Source organism: Chiloscyllium punctatum, chromosome 12 (assembly GCF_047496795.1).
Source record: "Chiloscyllium punctatum isolate Juve2018m chromosome 12, sChiPun1.3, whole genome shotgun sequence".
In the NCBI taxonomy this organism is placed as follows: domain Eukaryota; kingdom Metazoa; phylum Chordata; class Chondrichthyes; order Orectolobiformes; family Hemiscylliidae; genus Chiloscyllium; species Chiloscyllium punctatum.
The window spans coordinates 36,299,139-36,312,308 of NC_092750.1; the positions used below are offsets into that span (position 1 = coordinate 36,299,139).

General features: G+C 38.7%; 1 protein-coding gene across 1 annotated transcript in view; it reads right to left on the reverse strand.

Moving 5' to 3' along the window:
* asb14a (ankyrin repeat and SOCS box containing 14a) overlaps positions 1–9,961 on the reverse strand; it is a 41,130-nt gene extending 31,169 nt beyond the window's left edge. Inside the window, exons 1-5 of the mRNA XM_072582340.1 lie at positions 9,897–9,961; positions 6,733–6,956; positions 4,879–4,928; positions 3,908–4,039; positions 642–800 (exon numbers count right to left, since the gene is read on the reverse strand). Coding sequence (XP_072438441.1) covers positions 642–800; positions 3,908–4,039; positions 4,879–4,928; positions 6,733–6,866 — 475 coding nt within the window. The 5' untranslated portion in view covers positions 6,867–6,956; positions 9,897–9,961. The remainder of the gene's footprint in view (positions 1–641; positions 801–3,907; positions 4,040–4,878; positions 4,929–6,732; positions 6,957–9,896) is intronic.
* Between the last annotated feature and the right edge of the window lie 3,209 nt (positions 9,962–13,170).

The following is a 13,170-nucleotide window of genomic DNA, read 5'->3' on the forward strand; positions in this document are numbered from 1 at the left end:
GCAAACTCCACACAGTCAGTCGCCTGAGGTGGGAATTGAACTCGGGTCTCTGATGCTGTGAGGCAGAGTAGATTCACAAGAACTATTCTGGGAATGAGGGCTTTTCATATGAGGTGCAGTTGACGATTCTGGGTCTGTATTTGATGGAGTTTAGAAGGATGAAGGAAGATCTTATTGAAACTTATAGAGTATTGAGATGCCTGAATAGAGTGGACATGGAGTGGATGTTTTCCCAAACAGGAGAGACTATGACCTAAGGGCACAGCCCCTGAGTGAAGGATCAACCCTTTAGAAATGTAATGAAGAGGAATTACTTCAGCCAGAGGGTGGTTAATTTGTGGAACTCATTGCTGAAGAGGGCTATGGAGACCAAGTCATTGAGTTTCTTTAATACAGAGATTCTTGATTTGTGAGGGGGTCAAGAGTTACAGGGAGAAGACAGAAGAATGGCATTGAGAAATGTATAAGCCATGATTGAATGGCAGATCAGTGTCGATGTGCTGAATGGCCAAATTTTGCTCCTATATCTTACGGTGTAGTAATAGGAATAAATAGGTAGATTGCAATATAAGTAAATTAACTTTGGTTTCAATCCTTATCTTTGATAAAATTAAGTAGCACAGAATTAAAGAGAGATTCACCAGTTATTAAAACAGAATCACCCTCTTCATTCTTGGCATTGGGTTCACAGCCTTTCTCAAGTAAATACTGCACATTTTCTTTAAGATTCAGCTGAACCGCCAGAAAGAGAGGGGTTTCACCCTTCAGGGTTTTCTGCTCCCATGTTCTAGGATGAGAAGCTGCAATAAATGAAATGTTAGTTAGAAATAATAACATAAATCTGGCAATTCAAATAACTTTAGAAATCCACTTGTGTCAACTACACAAAACTCCTCATAGTAACCTGTTAAATTGCAATGATTATTAGTTTAGAAAAATAGATATACAACACTGTTTTGCTCTTAGTAGCCAGAGCAAAGCCCAAAACAAAATCTTCTTAGAATCATAGAGTCATAGAGCCATGGAGTTGTACAACATGGAAACAAACCCTTCGGTCCAACTCATCCATGCTTACCAGATATCCTCAATTAATCTAGTACCATTTACCAACAATTGACCAATATCCCTCTAAACCCTTCCTATTCATATATCCATCCAAATGCCTTTTGAATGTTGTAATTGTACTGACGTTCACCACTTCTTTTGGCAGCTTGTTCCATTCTGTGTGAAAAAGTTGCTCTGAAGGTCCCTTTAAATCTTTTTTCCTTTCACCTTAAACCTAAGTCCTATAGTTTTAGAATCCCCCACGCCTGGGAAAAGACCATGGCTATTCACCCTATCCATGCCCCTCATGGTGTAATTTACCTCTATAAGGTCACCCCTCAGCCTCCAATGTTCCAGAGAAAATAGCACCAGTCTATTCAGCCTCTCCCTACTGCTCAAACCCTCAAACCCTATCAACATCCTTGTAAATCTTTTCTGAACCCTTCCAAGTTTCACAACATCCTTCCAATAGCAGTGAGACCCGAACTGAATGCAGTACTCCAAAAGTGGCCTAACCAATGTCCTGTAGAGCTGCAATATGACCTCCCAAATCCTATACTCAATGCACTGACCAATAAAGACAAGCTTACCAAATGCGTTGTTCACTATCCTATCTACCTGTGACTGCACTTTTAAAGAATTATGAACCTGCACTCCAAGGTCGTTTTGTTCAGTAACATTCCCCAAGACCTTACCATGAAGTGTAATCCTGCCCTGATTTGCCTTTCCAAAATGCAGCACCACACATTTATCTAAATTAAACTCCATCTGCCACTCTTCAGCCCATTGGCCCATTGGTCAAGATGCCGTTGTACTCTGAAATAACCTTCCTCACTGTCCACTACACCTCCAAATTTGGGTGTCATCTGCAAACTTACTAACCATACCTCCTATGTTCATATCCATATCACTTATATAAATGACAAAAAGCAGAGACACCAGCATCGATCCTTGTGGCACTCCACTGGTCACAGGCCTCCAGTCTGAAAAGCAATCCTCCACCACCACCCTCTGTCTTCTACCTTTAATCCTGTTCTGAATACAAATGGCTGGTTCTCCCATCTATTCCATATGATCTAACCTTCCTTATCATGAGGAAACTTGTTGAACACCATATTGAAATCCATATAGATCACATACACTGCTCTGCCATGATGAAACCTCTTGAATTACTTCTTCAAAAAACTCAGTCAAATCAGTGAAACATGATTTCCCACGCATAAAGCCATGTTGATTATCTCTAATCAGTCCTTGCCTTTCCAAATACGTGTAAATCCTGTCCCTCAGGGTTCCCTCCAACAACTCGTCAGGCTCGCCAGTCAATAGTTCCCTGGTTTTTCCTTACCACCTTTCTTAAACAGTAGCAACATGTTAGCCAACCTCCAATTTTCTGGCACCTCACCTGTGGCTATCAATTATACAAGTATCTCAGCAAGGGGCCCATTAATCGTTTCCCTAACTTAATGCAGAGTTCTTGGGTAAACCTGAGTAGGGTCAGGGGTTTACCCACCTTTCTGTGTTGTAAGACATCTAGCACCTCCTTCTCCTCTGTCATACATTTTTCACCATTTAACAGAAAGACCTTTTTTATCTCTTATCTGCATGCAGAAAATTTCCAGCTGTGAAATCTTAACATCTCCAGGCAGCATAACTCTTATTGTAGTATTCCATAAATTACATTTATCTAGGACTAAGTACTGTATTCTAAATTTGATGATTTTTAATCTTTAATGTTACTGAGTTTTTTTAAAAAAAGGGATTCCACTTCATGAGCACACAGAACCTTAAGGGGTTAAATGTAGTTTAGATTATGCCCTGATGCAAATGGAATGCAATACTATGACTGAAATATTCAGGTGTCAAAGTACATTATGAAACAAATACTGGAACTTCATAAGGCAGGAAGTACACTGCAGAGATTACTTGCTCTTAATTGAATGATATACAATTTTAAATTCAACTTCTTATAATGTTTTCATAAGCAATCCTGTTCAAAATTCCAAACAATGCAGATGACAACCCTATACATAACTTGAAAATCTGGTCTTCCTTGTAAAAATGTTTACAACAAATACCAGTGTAACATGTTTAAAATTATAAGGTAGTACCAACAATGCAAAGTTTTTTTTTGCCTTCTCACAAACACAGTGTATTAGTTATTCTGAGTTGAAGAGCGTGGTGCTGGAAAAGCACAGCCGGTCAGGCAGCATCTGAATAGCAGGAGAGTCAATGCATAAGCTCTTCATCAGATATAAGGGGGTGGCCCAAGAAAGCTGAGAGATAAATGGGAGGGGGGGGGGTGGTGGGGCTGGTGTGAAGGTAGCTGGGAATGCAATAGGTAGATGAAGGTGGGGTGAAGGTGATAGGTCGGAGAGGAGGGTAGAGCGGATAGGTGGGAAGGAAGCTGGACAAGTAGGACAGTTCAAGAGGGCACCCTCCCATTTGTTCTCTCAGCCCCCCTTGGGCCACCCCTTTATATCTGATGAAGAGCTTATGCTCAAAATGTCGACTCTCCTGCTCCTCAGATGCTGCCTGACCTGCTGTGCTTTTCCAGCACCACACTCTTCGACTCTGATCTCCAGCATCTGCAGTCCTCACTTTCTCCTGTATTAGCTATTCTGTAGAGCCTAACTCCTAAACCATGATATTCCCAAAAGTCGTAAACTATCTCCGATGGATATCAGTAGCAGACCTTGTCCATCACGAGTTGACACTGATGGCTTTTCTAATGCTCTTGAAAGCTACCAACTTTGAGGGGTGACGCACATCTGAAGACATAATTGAGCAAGGACTAACTCAAGATTGATGTTTTTCTAGTTGATTTAAAATTAATAAATAACAACATTAACATTGAGAATGTCACCTTTGAACGTGGCTCCAAGAATTGCCTGATTTAACTGTGCAGCGGCTTCGTGCAGAGGAAGCCAACCTCTTTCATCAACTTCAGTAAATGCAAAGGAATGAATGGACGGTTGTTGCACATCTGCTTCCTGACCTAGAAATGAAATATTCTTCAGTCATTTACAGGATGCTGATAACAGGAAAACAATTTCAAATATTCAGATAATTTATCAAGTATTCCACTCCACAGAGCACACAAGGTAGTAAATGTAGTTACGATGTCAAAGTACCCTTTGAAACAAATGGTGGAACTGTATATGGCAAGAAGTGCTCCATGCAGATTGACGTTTGAATGAATACAGTTTTAATGTGTAGTATCCCTTTACTTTTTCTCCCCAATGACAATTCACCTAATAATAGATGGAGGAAGCATTAAGTCCTCAAAAAGAAACTAAAATTCACTTTTCACTGCTAATCAGTGGGTAATATATGGAACCTCAGTGTGATTTACCCTTGTATTTTTTATCTATGCATTTTGGAAATTTATTGTCTGGACTTGCTGCATGAAAGATACTTCATTGAATCACTACAGTGCAACAAGAAGCCATTCGGCCCAACAAGTTTAGATCGATCTTCCATAGAGCATCCCACCCAGACCAGAACCCCACCCCATCCCCGTAACCCTGCATTAACCATGACTAATCCACCTAACCTTTGGACTGGGGGAGGAAATTGGAGCATCTGATAAAACCCATGCAGACATGGGAACAACATGCAAACTCCACACATACAGTCACCCAAGACTGGAATCGAACTCAAGTCCAAGGTGCTGTGGGGCACACTACATACACAGTAAAAAAAAAGCCTGTCAAGTAAATCCATCCATGTACAATAGTGCTGTCTGTTACATGTTTGCTCAGTTTTCCTTTTTTATATGTGTTGTTCAAGCATTGTGATTAATACCAAACCATCTGTAATTGTATATTAATTCACCTGTTTTTATTGCTTCGACAACTTTCCTGTTTTCTTTACTTGGTAGGAACCTACACACAAGAGTAAGATTATATGAACTGCAGATTTAGAAACATGCTCAAAGTTTACTATTGCTCTATACTTTGTAATTTACTTCTAGTAATATTTAAAGCTTTCAAATCTCAGTGTTGCTGAAGCTTTGAGCTGGACATTTGTTTCTATTTTAGTCATTTTAAAATAACACAATTATTCAATAAAACAATAGAATTGTTTTAAGTATAAGTCAAATACTTAGACACATGCAAACAATAGGAGTACAATTATATGTTTGAAACATAATATGTTTCGTCATAATTTAGATTACAGCAGCTATTAATCTTTGAGACCCTGTTACAATTTCTTGTTTCCCTAGGCTAAACGTAAAAAGATGTGTCATTGTTCCTTCGGTGAATAAAACACAGTTTACAGTGTGATCTCTATGGACTGTGAACCATTAATTTTAGTTTTGCTGGGTGCTTTTTTAGATTAGATTACTTACAGTGTGGAAACAGGCCCTTCGGCCCAATAAGTCCACACCGACCCGCCGAAGCACAACCCACCCATTCCCCTACATTTACCCCACACTACGGGCAATTTAGCATGGCCAATTCACCTGACCTGCACATCTTTGTGATGTGGGAGGAAACCAGAGCACCCGGAGGAAACCCAAGCAGACACGGGGAGAATGTGCAAACTTCACACAGTCAGTTGCCTGAGTTGGGAATTGAACCCGGGTCTCTGGCGCTGTGAGGCAGCAGTGCTAACCACTGTGCCACCCATGATGCTGTTTCGATGATACAATTATCTTGGACTTTACAAAATAATCAACTGGTTCTTTTGATCATTATCTACTGACCAATGGAGGATGGTCACTGCTTGGCCAGATGAAGATAGGATTGGATTCAACTATGATGCTTTCCATAATGGGCATAATGTTGATAAATAAATATTAGTCATTTGGTTTAACCCTTAATGAATGCACAGTACCTGTAGCAGCTGTGACCCAACAATATTGGGTAAGATGCAATTTCCTTTTCTGTTTGAAATGAATAATATTATTATTGCTGGTGACTAAATTCAACATGTGATGCTGTGACACTAAAAGTCTGAAAAAGCCACTGATTCCTTGGTAAAGACTGTAGTTCAGATGGGAAATTGGGCTGCTGCATAAAAGAATAAGTTGAGGTTTTGAAATATTTGTACTCGAGTTAGCATTTTCTGCATTCAAATCTGACACATGTTATATGTATAATTTAATTCACTCCTATCAAAGCTTGATTTCCTATCACAAGGAACTGGGAAGAAAGTAAATTGGCAGCCAATGTATTTTTTCTCACAGCGTGTAGAGATAATATTACATGAACATATAATAATAGTCTACATAAACTATATACTTGTTTAGAAAGGAATGGAAGCACTGGATCAGTATAGTGAATAATTTCTGCAAGAACAAGGCCATAATATGTGGAATGATGATGCTTTTGTGACAATATCATTGGTTAATAATCCAGCAGCCGAGCTGAATGCTCTGGTGACATTGGTACAAACCCCACTGATGAAATTTAAATTCAATTAAATCGGTGATTATCAATTGTTGTAAATACACGAATGTCCTTTAGTTAAGGAAATATACCACTTTTACCTTGTGTTTGCCTACATGTCACTCCAGACTCACAGCGCGTTGGTTAAATGAGCTATCCTATAAAATGATCTGGTATCCCATTCAGTTCAAGCGGTGGGTAAAAACTGCTGGTCATACCAGCACCATCAGCATGAAAGAATATGAAGAGGTGTAATTGCTTGATATAAAATGAGGGTAGGATTACTGCACTGTACCTGAAATCCTCCAATTCTGCTTCAACAGAATGCAAACAAGGATCCTGTGCACAGGCATCTAGCAGACTTTGTTCCAGGATATGTTGCATTATTTCCTGATCTGCCCATTCTTCATCTGTTGTTGTTACATTCATGATAAAAATTCTCAGTCAGATTCCGACCTAAATACTTGTTTCCCTTTCACACCAAGGAAATTGTGTACCATAATTTGTAGTGAAAGATTCCTGTAGGTATATAAATATAGAGCGTAAATTATTTAACTTCTATTTCCTCCGTCAGTTTGATTCTCTTGACGTCCTTTACTGTTGCTTGACAAATATCTCCCTTCAGTGAACCTGGTGGCAGAATACAGCATTCATAAACTTTTATTCTGATTAATAACTTTCCTGACAGCAATTAAATTACATTGAATATTTGATATATGTATTTATTGTTCTGGATTTAGCTTTGGTATCCATTGTTTATAGTAAAGTGATGGGAAGATCCATAAGGTTGGACTGAAGGAAGGCAATAAGATGGTGGGGCTATTAATTTTGGGACTGTTGGTGCACTGGAGATTTAGAGAGATGGCTTATATGTAGTGCTCTTCGATTAATTGCTCTTTATGAACTCTGAAGGTAGTACACTTGTGTTTTATGTCACTGCTGTTCGTTATCCTCAACCTTGGTGTGTTGCTGTTTGACTAGGGGAGTAGAATAGGCTGGTGCTTCAAGATGGCAAAATTATGGAACATCTAGAAGATAATCACAAATCTAAGACTTGTATTGCAAAATTTTCCAGAACTGTCCAGTTGCTTGAGCAGGATGATTATGTATTCAATCATGTTTTTTGTTCCTTGGTTATAGGCCAATCCTGCAAATATGCCCAGCTAGCTGAGAGGAAGCTTGAGTTCTGTTTGGACAGGATAGTCTCTGTACCAGATAATAGTTGACTGTCTGACTAGAATAAAGATGCATATAGAGCTCTGTCACAGTCAATTAAGTCATGACTGCTTCCAATATAGTGGACATAGATTCACAGGATGGATTTGAGTGTATTAGCTACGAAAGAGGGTGGATTATTTAGATTGTTTTCAGTAGAGCATCGGAGGGTGTCGGGTAACGTGATAGAAGTATCTAAGATTATGAGAGGCATGAATAGTGTGGATAGTTGGAGTCTTTTTCCAAAGATGGAAATGTCAAATACTAGGGGGCATAAGTCTAAAGTGAGAGGGGGAAAGTTTAAATGATATGTGAGAGGCAAGTTTTTTTATACAGAGGGTGGTAGGTGCCCGAAACACCCTGCTAAGGGAGGTGGTAGAAGCAGAAACAATAATGATATTTACGAGACCTTTAGACAGATACATGAACAGGCAGGGAAAAGAAATATTGAGCATACGCAGGCAGATGGATTAGATTAGAATGCTAACATGATGGGCACAGTCTTAATGGGCCAAAGACCCTTCTCCAGTGCTGTACTCTTCCATGTTCTATGATGATCACATATTAACTGTACTTCGAGTAGAAGTTCTTCTGATTGCCAAAAATACCAACCTGATGAAATGGAACAGACTGGCAAAAGTCATTTATCCTGGGCAAGTCTACCAAGCAGGTGATGCCTAAGGCTTTTTCATCCTGGCATTGTTTTATTCATTGGAAACAAGATAGAGATATTCCTCCTGCTGTGGAGAGCTTTGATGATCTTCTTAATTCAGTAGACAGCAAATTGTGACATGTTTTTAACGTTACTAGCTGAAGATTAAAAGGAACCCATGCAGGGCAAGGTGATTTTAAGCAGCCATTAAGGTTAAACATAATGCCGTTGATACCCTGATGTGAGACTCGATATGTGGTTGCATGAGGGCTCAGCACCAACCTCCTTTTGTGTAAGATAATTAATCCTGAAATCCATTATGGGTATGGCATCCTGTATGATGCTCTTACTCTCCTCTCTCTTTTCATGATTTGTTGATTGATCTGTTTCTCCCTCTGCTCTGACAACTCCAATGACATTATCAGGCCACTTTGACTGCAATTAAATTATTTATAAAGCAGGTAAAAACAAGGACTGCAGATGCTGGAAACCAGAGTCTAGATTAGAGTGGTGCTGGAAAAGCACAGCAGGTCAGGCAGCATCCGAGGAGCAGTAAATTCGACGTTTCGGGCCCTTCATCAGGAATACTGGCAGAGAGCCTGTCTTCTCTCCATCCTTCAGGCTCTCTGCCTGTATTCCTGATGAAGGGCTTTTGCCCAAAACGTCGATTTTACTGCTTCTCGAATGCTGCCTGAACTGCTGTGCTTTTCCAGCACCATTCTAATCCAGAACATTATTTATGAAGCAGCTAAAAACATCTAATTTTCATCAGTCAAGCTTAGTTTAGTAGATTCTGTTAAGAAACAAAAAGTATCCATGCAGCCTGAAGTTACAAACCAGCAACTAACCTGTTAAGTATTACATAACCTCTTTAAATAGCTCTGGTGAACAATCCTTTATTGCTCACTAATAGAACATAGAACATTATAGCACAGTATAGGCCCTTTGGCCCTAGATGTTGCGCTGGCCTGTGAAACCAATCTGAACCTCATCTAACCTACACTATTCCATTATCATCCATATCCCAAGTTTTCTTAGTGAGTTTACGCATGGCACTGAAGCAGACCAATATCACACCAGGGCCCTATAACAGGCAAAGGAATCTTATTTGTATAAGTTATTCTTTGATTTTAAATAGTGTTGATATGCACTATGCACACTTACAGAGAAGCGTAATTAAACATAACACATTTCTGGTTCATAATGAACCTTCTTTCAAATTATATTCAACTTGTAAACTCATTTAGCACCCGAATATCAAATATTGCACAATCAAGTTTCAAGGCCAAAATGTAATTTTCGTTGTTGGAGAATATTTTGTCCCTTTGTTGCTGGGATGAAAATGTTTTAGAAAACAATTACTTGTAGAAAACTTGTTCCTGATACAAATTTCTGGCATTTTTCACTTTCAAGTAGTGTATGACCATTAATAGGAGCTATAAAACCTGCAGATTCATTTGATCTATTTATATTTCGTGACTTCAGCAAACAACATAATTGATTTAGGTGTTAACTTTCGATTATCAGACAGAAATGTCACCAGTATGAGCACGCTCTATGAAATGTCTATTTCAGCAGTTTTATTTACTCACCTTGTGTTTCTTTACTCAAAATATGACTAGAACATTCTGACTACGTTGTTTTCCAAGGTTGCCTCACTGTCAGTTGTCAGTGACTCAACCAATTGCTAAAAATAACAGCAGTGACCTTTCTGTTTGTCTGTCTCATTCAGTATTCATCATCTAGTGACATGATCCAATGCCACAAAGTCCTAAATAAAACTGAATGGGAAACAATTTAGCTCTATTTTTTAAAAAACAATCTTGATCTATTTTACTTTCTCAGAAGGATATATGGAAACCTGATCTCCGAAGAGTTTACTAGGTTTACATTTTTAGCATTGACGCCAGTGATTATTTAAGTTTATAAGATTTATAAAATGGATGTACCTGATGTATGTTTTAATCTTGTCACTTATTTACCAATGAAGTCAGTGACTTTGGCTGGAAGAAATGGTGAAATCTCCTAGGCTTGATGTATCACACATCTAATTTTCATCTAATAAAAACGGAAAAGTAGAACTAAGCATCCAGCCTCAGGTGACTGACTGTGTGGAGTTTGCACATTCTCCCTGTGTCTGCGTGGGTTTCCTCCGGGTGCTCCGGTTTCCTCCCACAATCCAAAGATGTGCAGGTCAGGTGAATTGGCCATGCTAAATTGCCCGTAGTGTTAGGTGCATTAGTTAGGGGTAAACATATGGTAGGGAAATGGATCTGGGTGGGTTACTCTTCAGAGGGTCGGTGTGGACTTGTTGGGCCTCTTTCCATACTGTAGGGAATCTAATCTAATCTAATCTAATCTAATCTAATGTAATCAGCTGAATACAGTTATTTTGCAAACAGCAAATGAGAATCCATTGTTTATTTCTCCTCAGTTGCAGTTTCCATTTTTGAATATGGAGTTCTTTTAATGGAAATTTTTAAAAATATCTGTCAATTGGTCATGGATGTTGTCAAAGATGGACATGACCCCTACAACCCCCTAACTTTAAGATCATATCCCTTGTTTTAGATTCCACAAGAGGAAATGGTTTCTCCTTATCTACCCTGTAACTGCTGTTATTTTTAGACTACAGCAGAATATAAACTCAAGAAAATATAAAACAATTTATTTTAACTTGCTAGGATAATTTTAATCCATTAAGATCTGGTGATTCTGTGATATAAATTCAATTATTTACCATCTGTATTAATGAGTTGGGGAAGGGGTCAAAGTGTATTGCTGATTTGCTGACAATACAAAATAGGTGGGCAGGCATGTTGTGATGAAGACATAGGAATCTGCAAGGGGATATAGTGATGTTGAGTGAGTGGGCAAAAAAGCTGGTGATGGAATTTAATTTTGGAAAGTGTGATGTCATTCATTTTGATAAGAATGAAATGGAGAGAAACCCCTAATAAAACCACTGCAGACAGATTTGTGGTTCTTGTGCCTGAAATACAAAAAGTTATGAAAGCAAATAGAACTTTGACTGTTATTGCTGGGGGAGTAGTGTTGGCGTTTAATACAGAGAAGTCTTATTACAACTGTAAAAGAGTTGGAAAGCTATCTGGAGCACTGTATACAGTTTTGCTCCTGGTATTTAAAAAAGGATAGGCTGGCTGGCTGCATTGGAGTCTATTCAAAGGAGATTCACAAGGCTCCTTCCTGGGATGAAAAGGTTGACTTATCAAGAAAGGCCCAAGTGGATTAGTGTTTAGAAGGATGATGGGTGATTTTATTGAAATACCCAAGTTCTGAAGGGTTCGACAAGCTAGAAGTTGAGAAGATGCTTCCACAAGCATAATAAAGGCAGTGACAGTAGAAATTGCAAAGACGCTGACCAGAATCTTTCAGTCTTCTCTACAGTCAGGGGAGGTGAAAGAGAACTGGAGAATTACAAAGTCAAAAATCATACAACATCAGGTTATAGTCCAATAAGTTTAATTGGAAGCACTAGCTTTCAGAGCACTGATCCTTCAGCAGGTGGTTGTGGAGTACACAATTGTAAGACACATAATTTATAGCAAAAGTTTACAGTTTAATATAACTGAAATTACACATTGAAAAATACCTTGATTGTTTGTTAAGTATCTCATCTGTTAGAATGACCATGTCAGTTTCACTTCTTTCATATGTAAATCACAAAACTTCTTTAAAAAATTACATTCTCAGGTTAACTTTAGCAATTGGTATCAGCACAGATAATGTGTTGAAGGTGTTAGCCCCCTGTGTGCTGTTGTCTGTGCCATAATGTTTAGATTGATTCTAATCTAAAAAATGAGTTAACAGAGTCTTACTTGGATTCGTGCAGTTTTTGAGCAAAGTACAATGTGACTCTGCAAGTACAAATTCACCCCACAAATGTGAATGAGTATGTGTGCATGTGTGTGTGTGTGTGGACTATAACCTGGTGTTGTGTGATTTTTAACTTTATACACCCCAATCCAACACCGGCATCTCCAAATCATGGAGAATTGCATCACACCTTTGTTCACAAAGATAGATAAGGACAATGGGCAATCCAGAGTAAGAATAAGTAACTTGAAGAGAGACAAATTCAATAATGGCTAGAATGAGCCAAATGAAGTGCAACAAGATGTTGACAGGAAAAGAAAATCTAGCTGATATTGGGTCCCTTCAAAGAGGAGATGGTTTTGGTGCAGTCAAGGAATCCTCTAAAGGGAAATAAATCCAGAGCTCTCTGAATGAAAAAGGGGATAAAAATTAAAATTAATAAGAACATTTGTGCTTTAGACAATGTGAAGCCCTCACCTTTCCATTATTTTCACCATTGTTTAATTCTCTGCTATTGCATTCCAGCTGTCTCAGTGGCTGGTTGAGTTCACACTGAGCTTTTGTATTTTCACTTTGTTCAATCAAGTGAAGCTCTGGACCCCATAATTCCTATTCAGCATCCACAAAACCAAAACTGTGCCATAAACCTCCATTCTTTTAAATACCTTAATTGATCTCATGCCATTGATGTCCAAACTTCTTTCTTCAAGAAGCTGCCATCAGTAAAATCTGGAAATAATGTTAAGATGTGGGACTTAAAGTCCAATACATTTCATTTGGACTTTATAGCTCCCAGTCTGCAAATGTGTTCCAGATGGGCCAGTAAAAATCAGCCCATTGTTATTGTATATTTTAGTTACATAACTTTGAAATATGCAAACAGATAATGATAGTAAGCAAATTTTCAGAAGATTAATAACTCAGGTTGAGGTTCTGGATGTAGGTTTGCTCGCTGAGCTGGAAGGTTCATTTTCAGACGTTTCATCACCATACGAGGTAACATCTTCAGTGAGCCTCTGGACAAAGCTG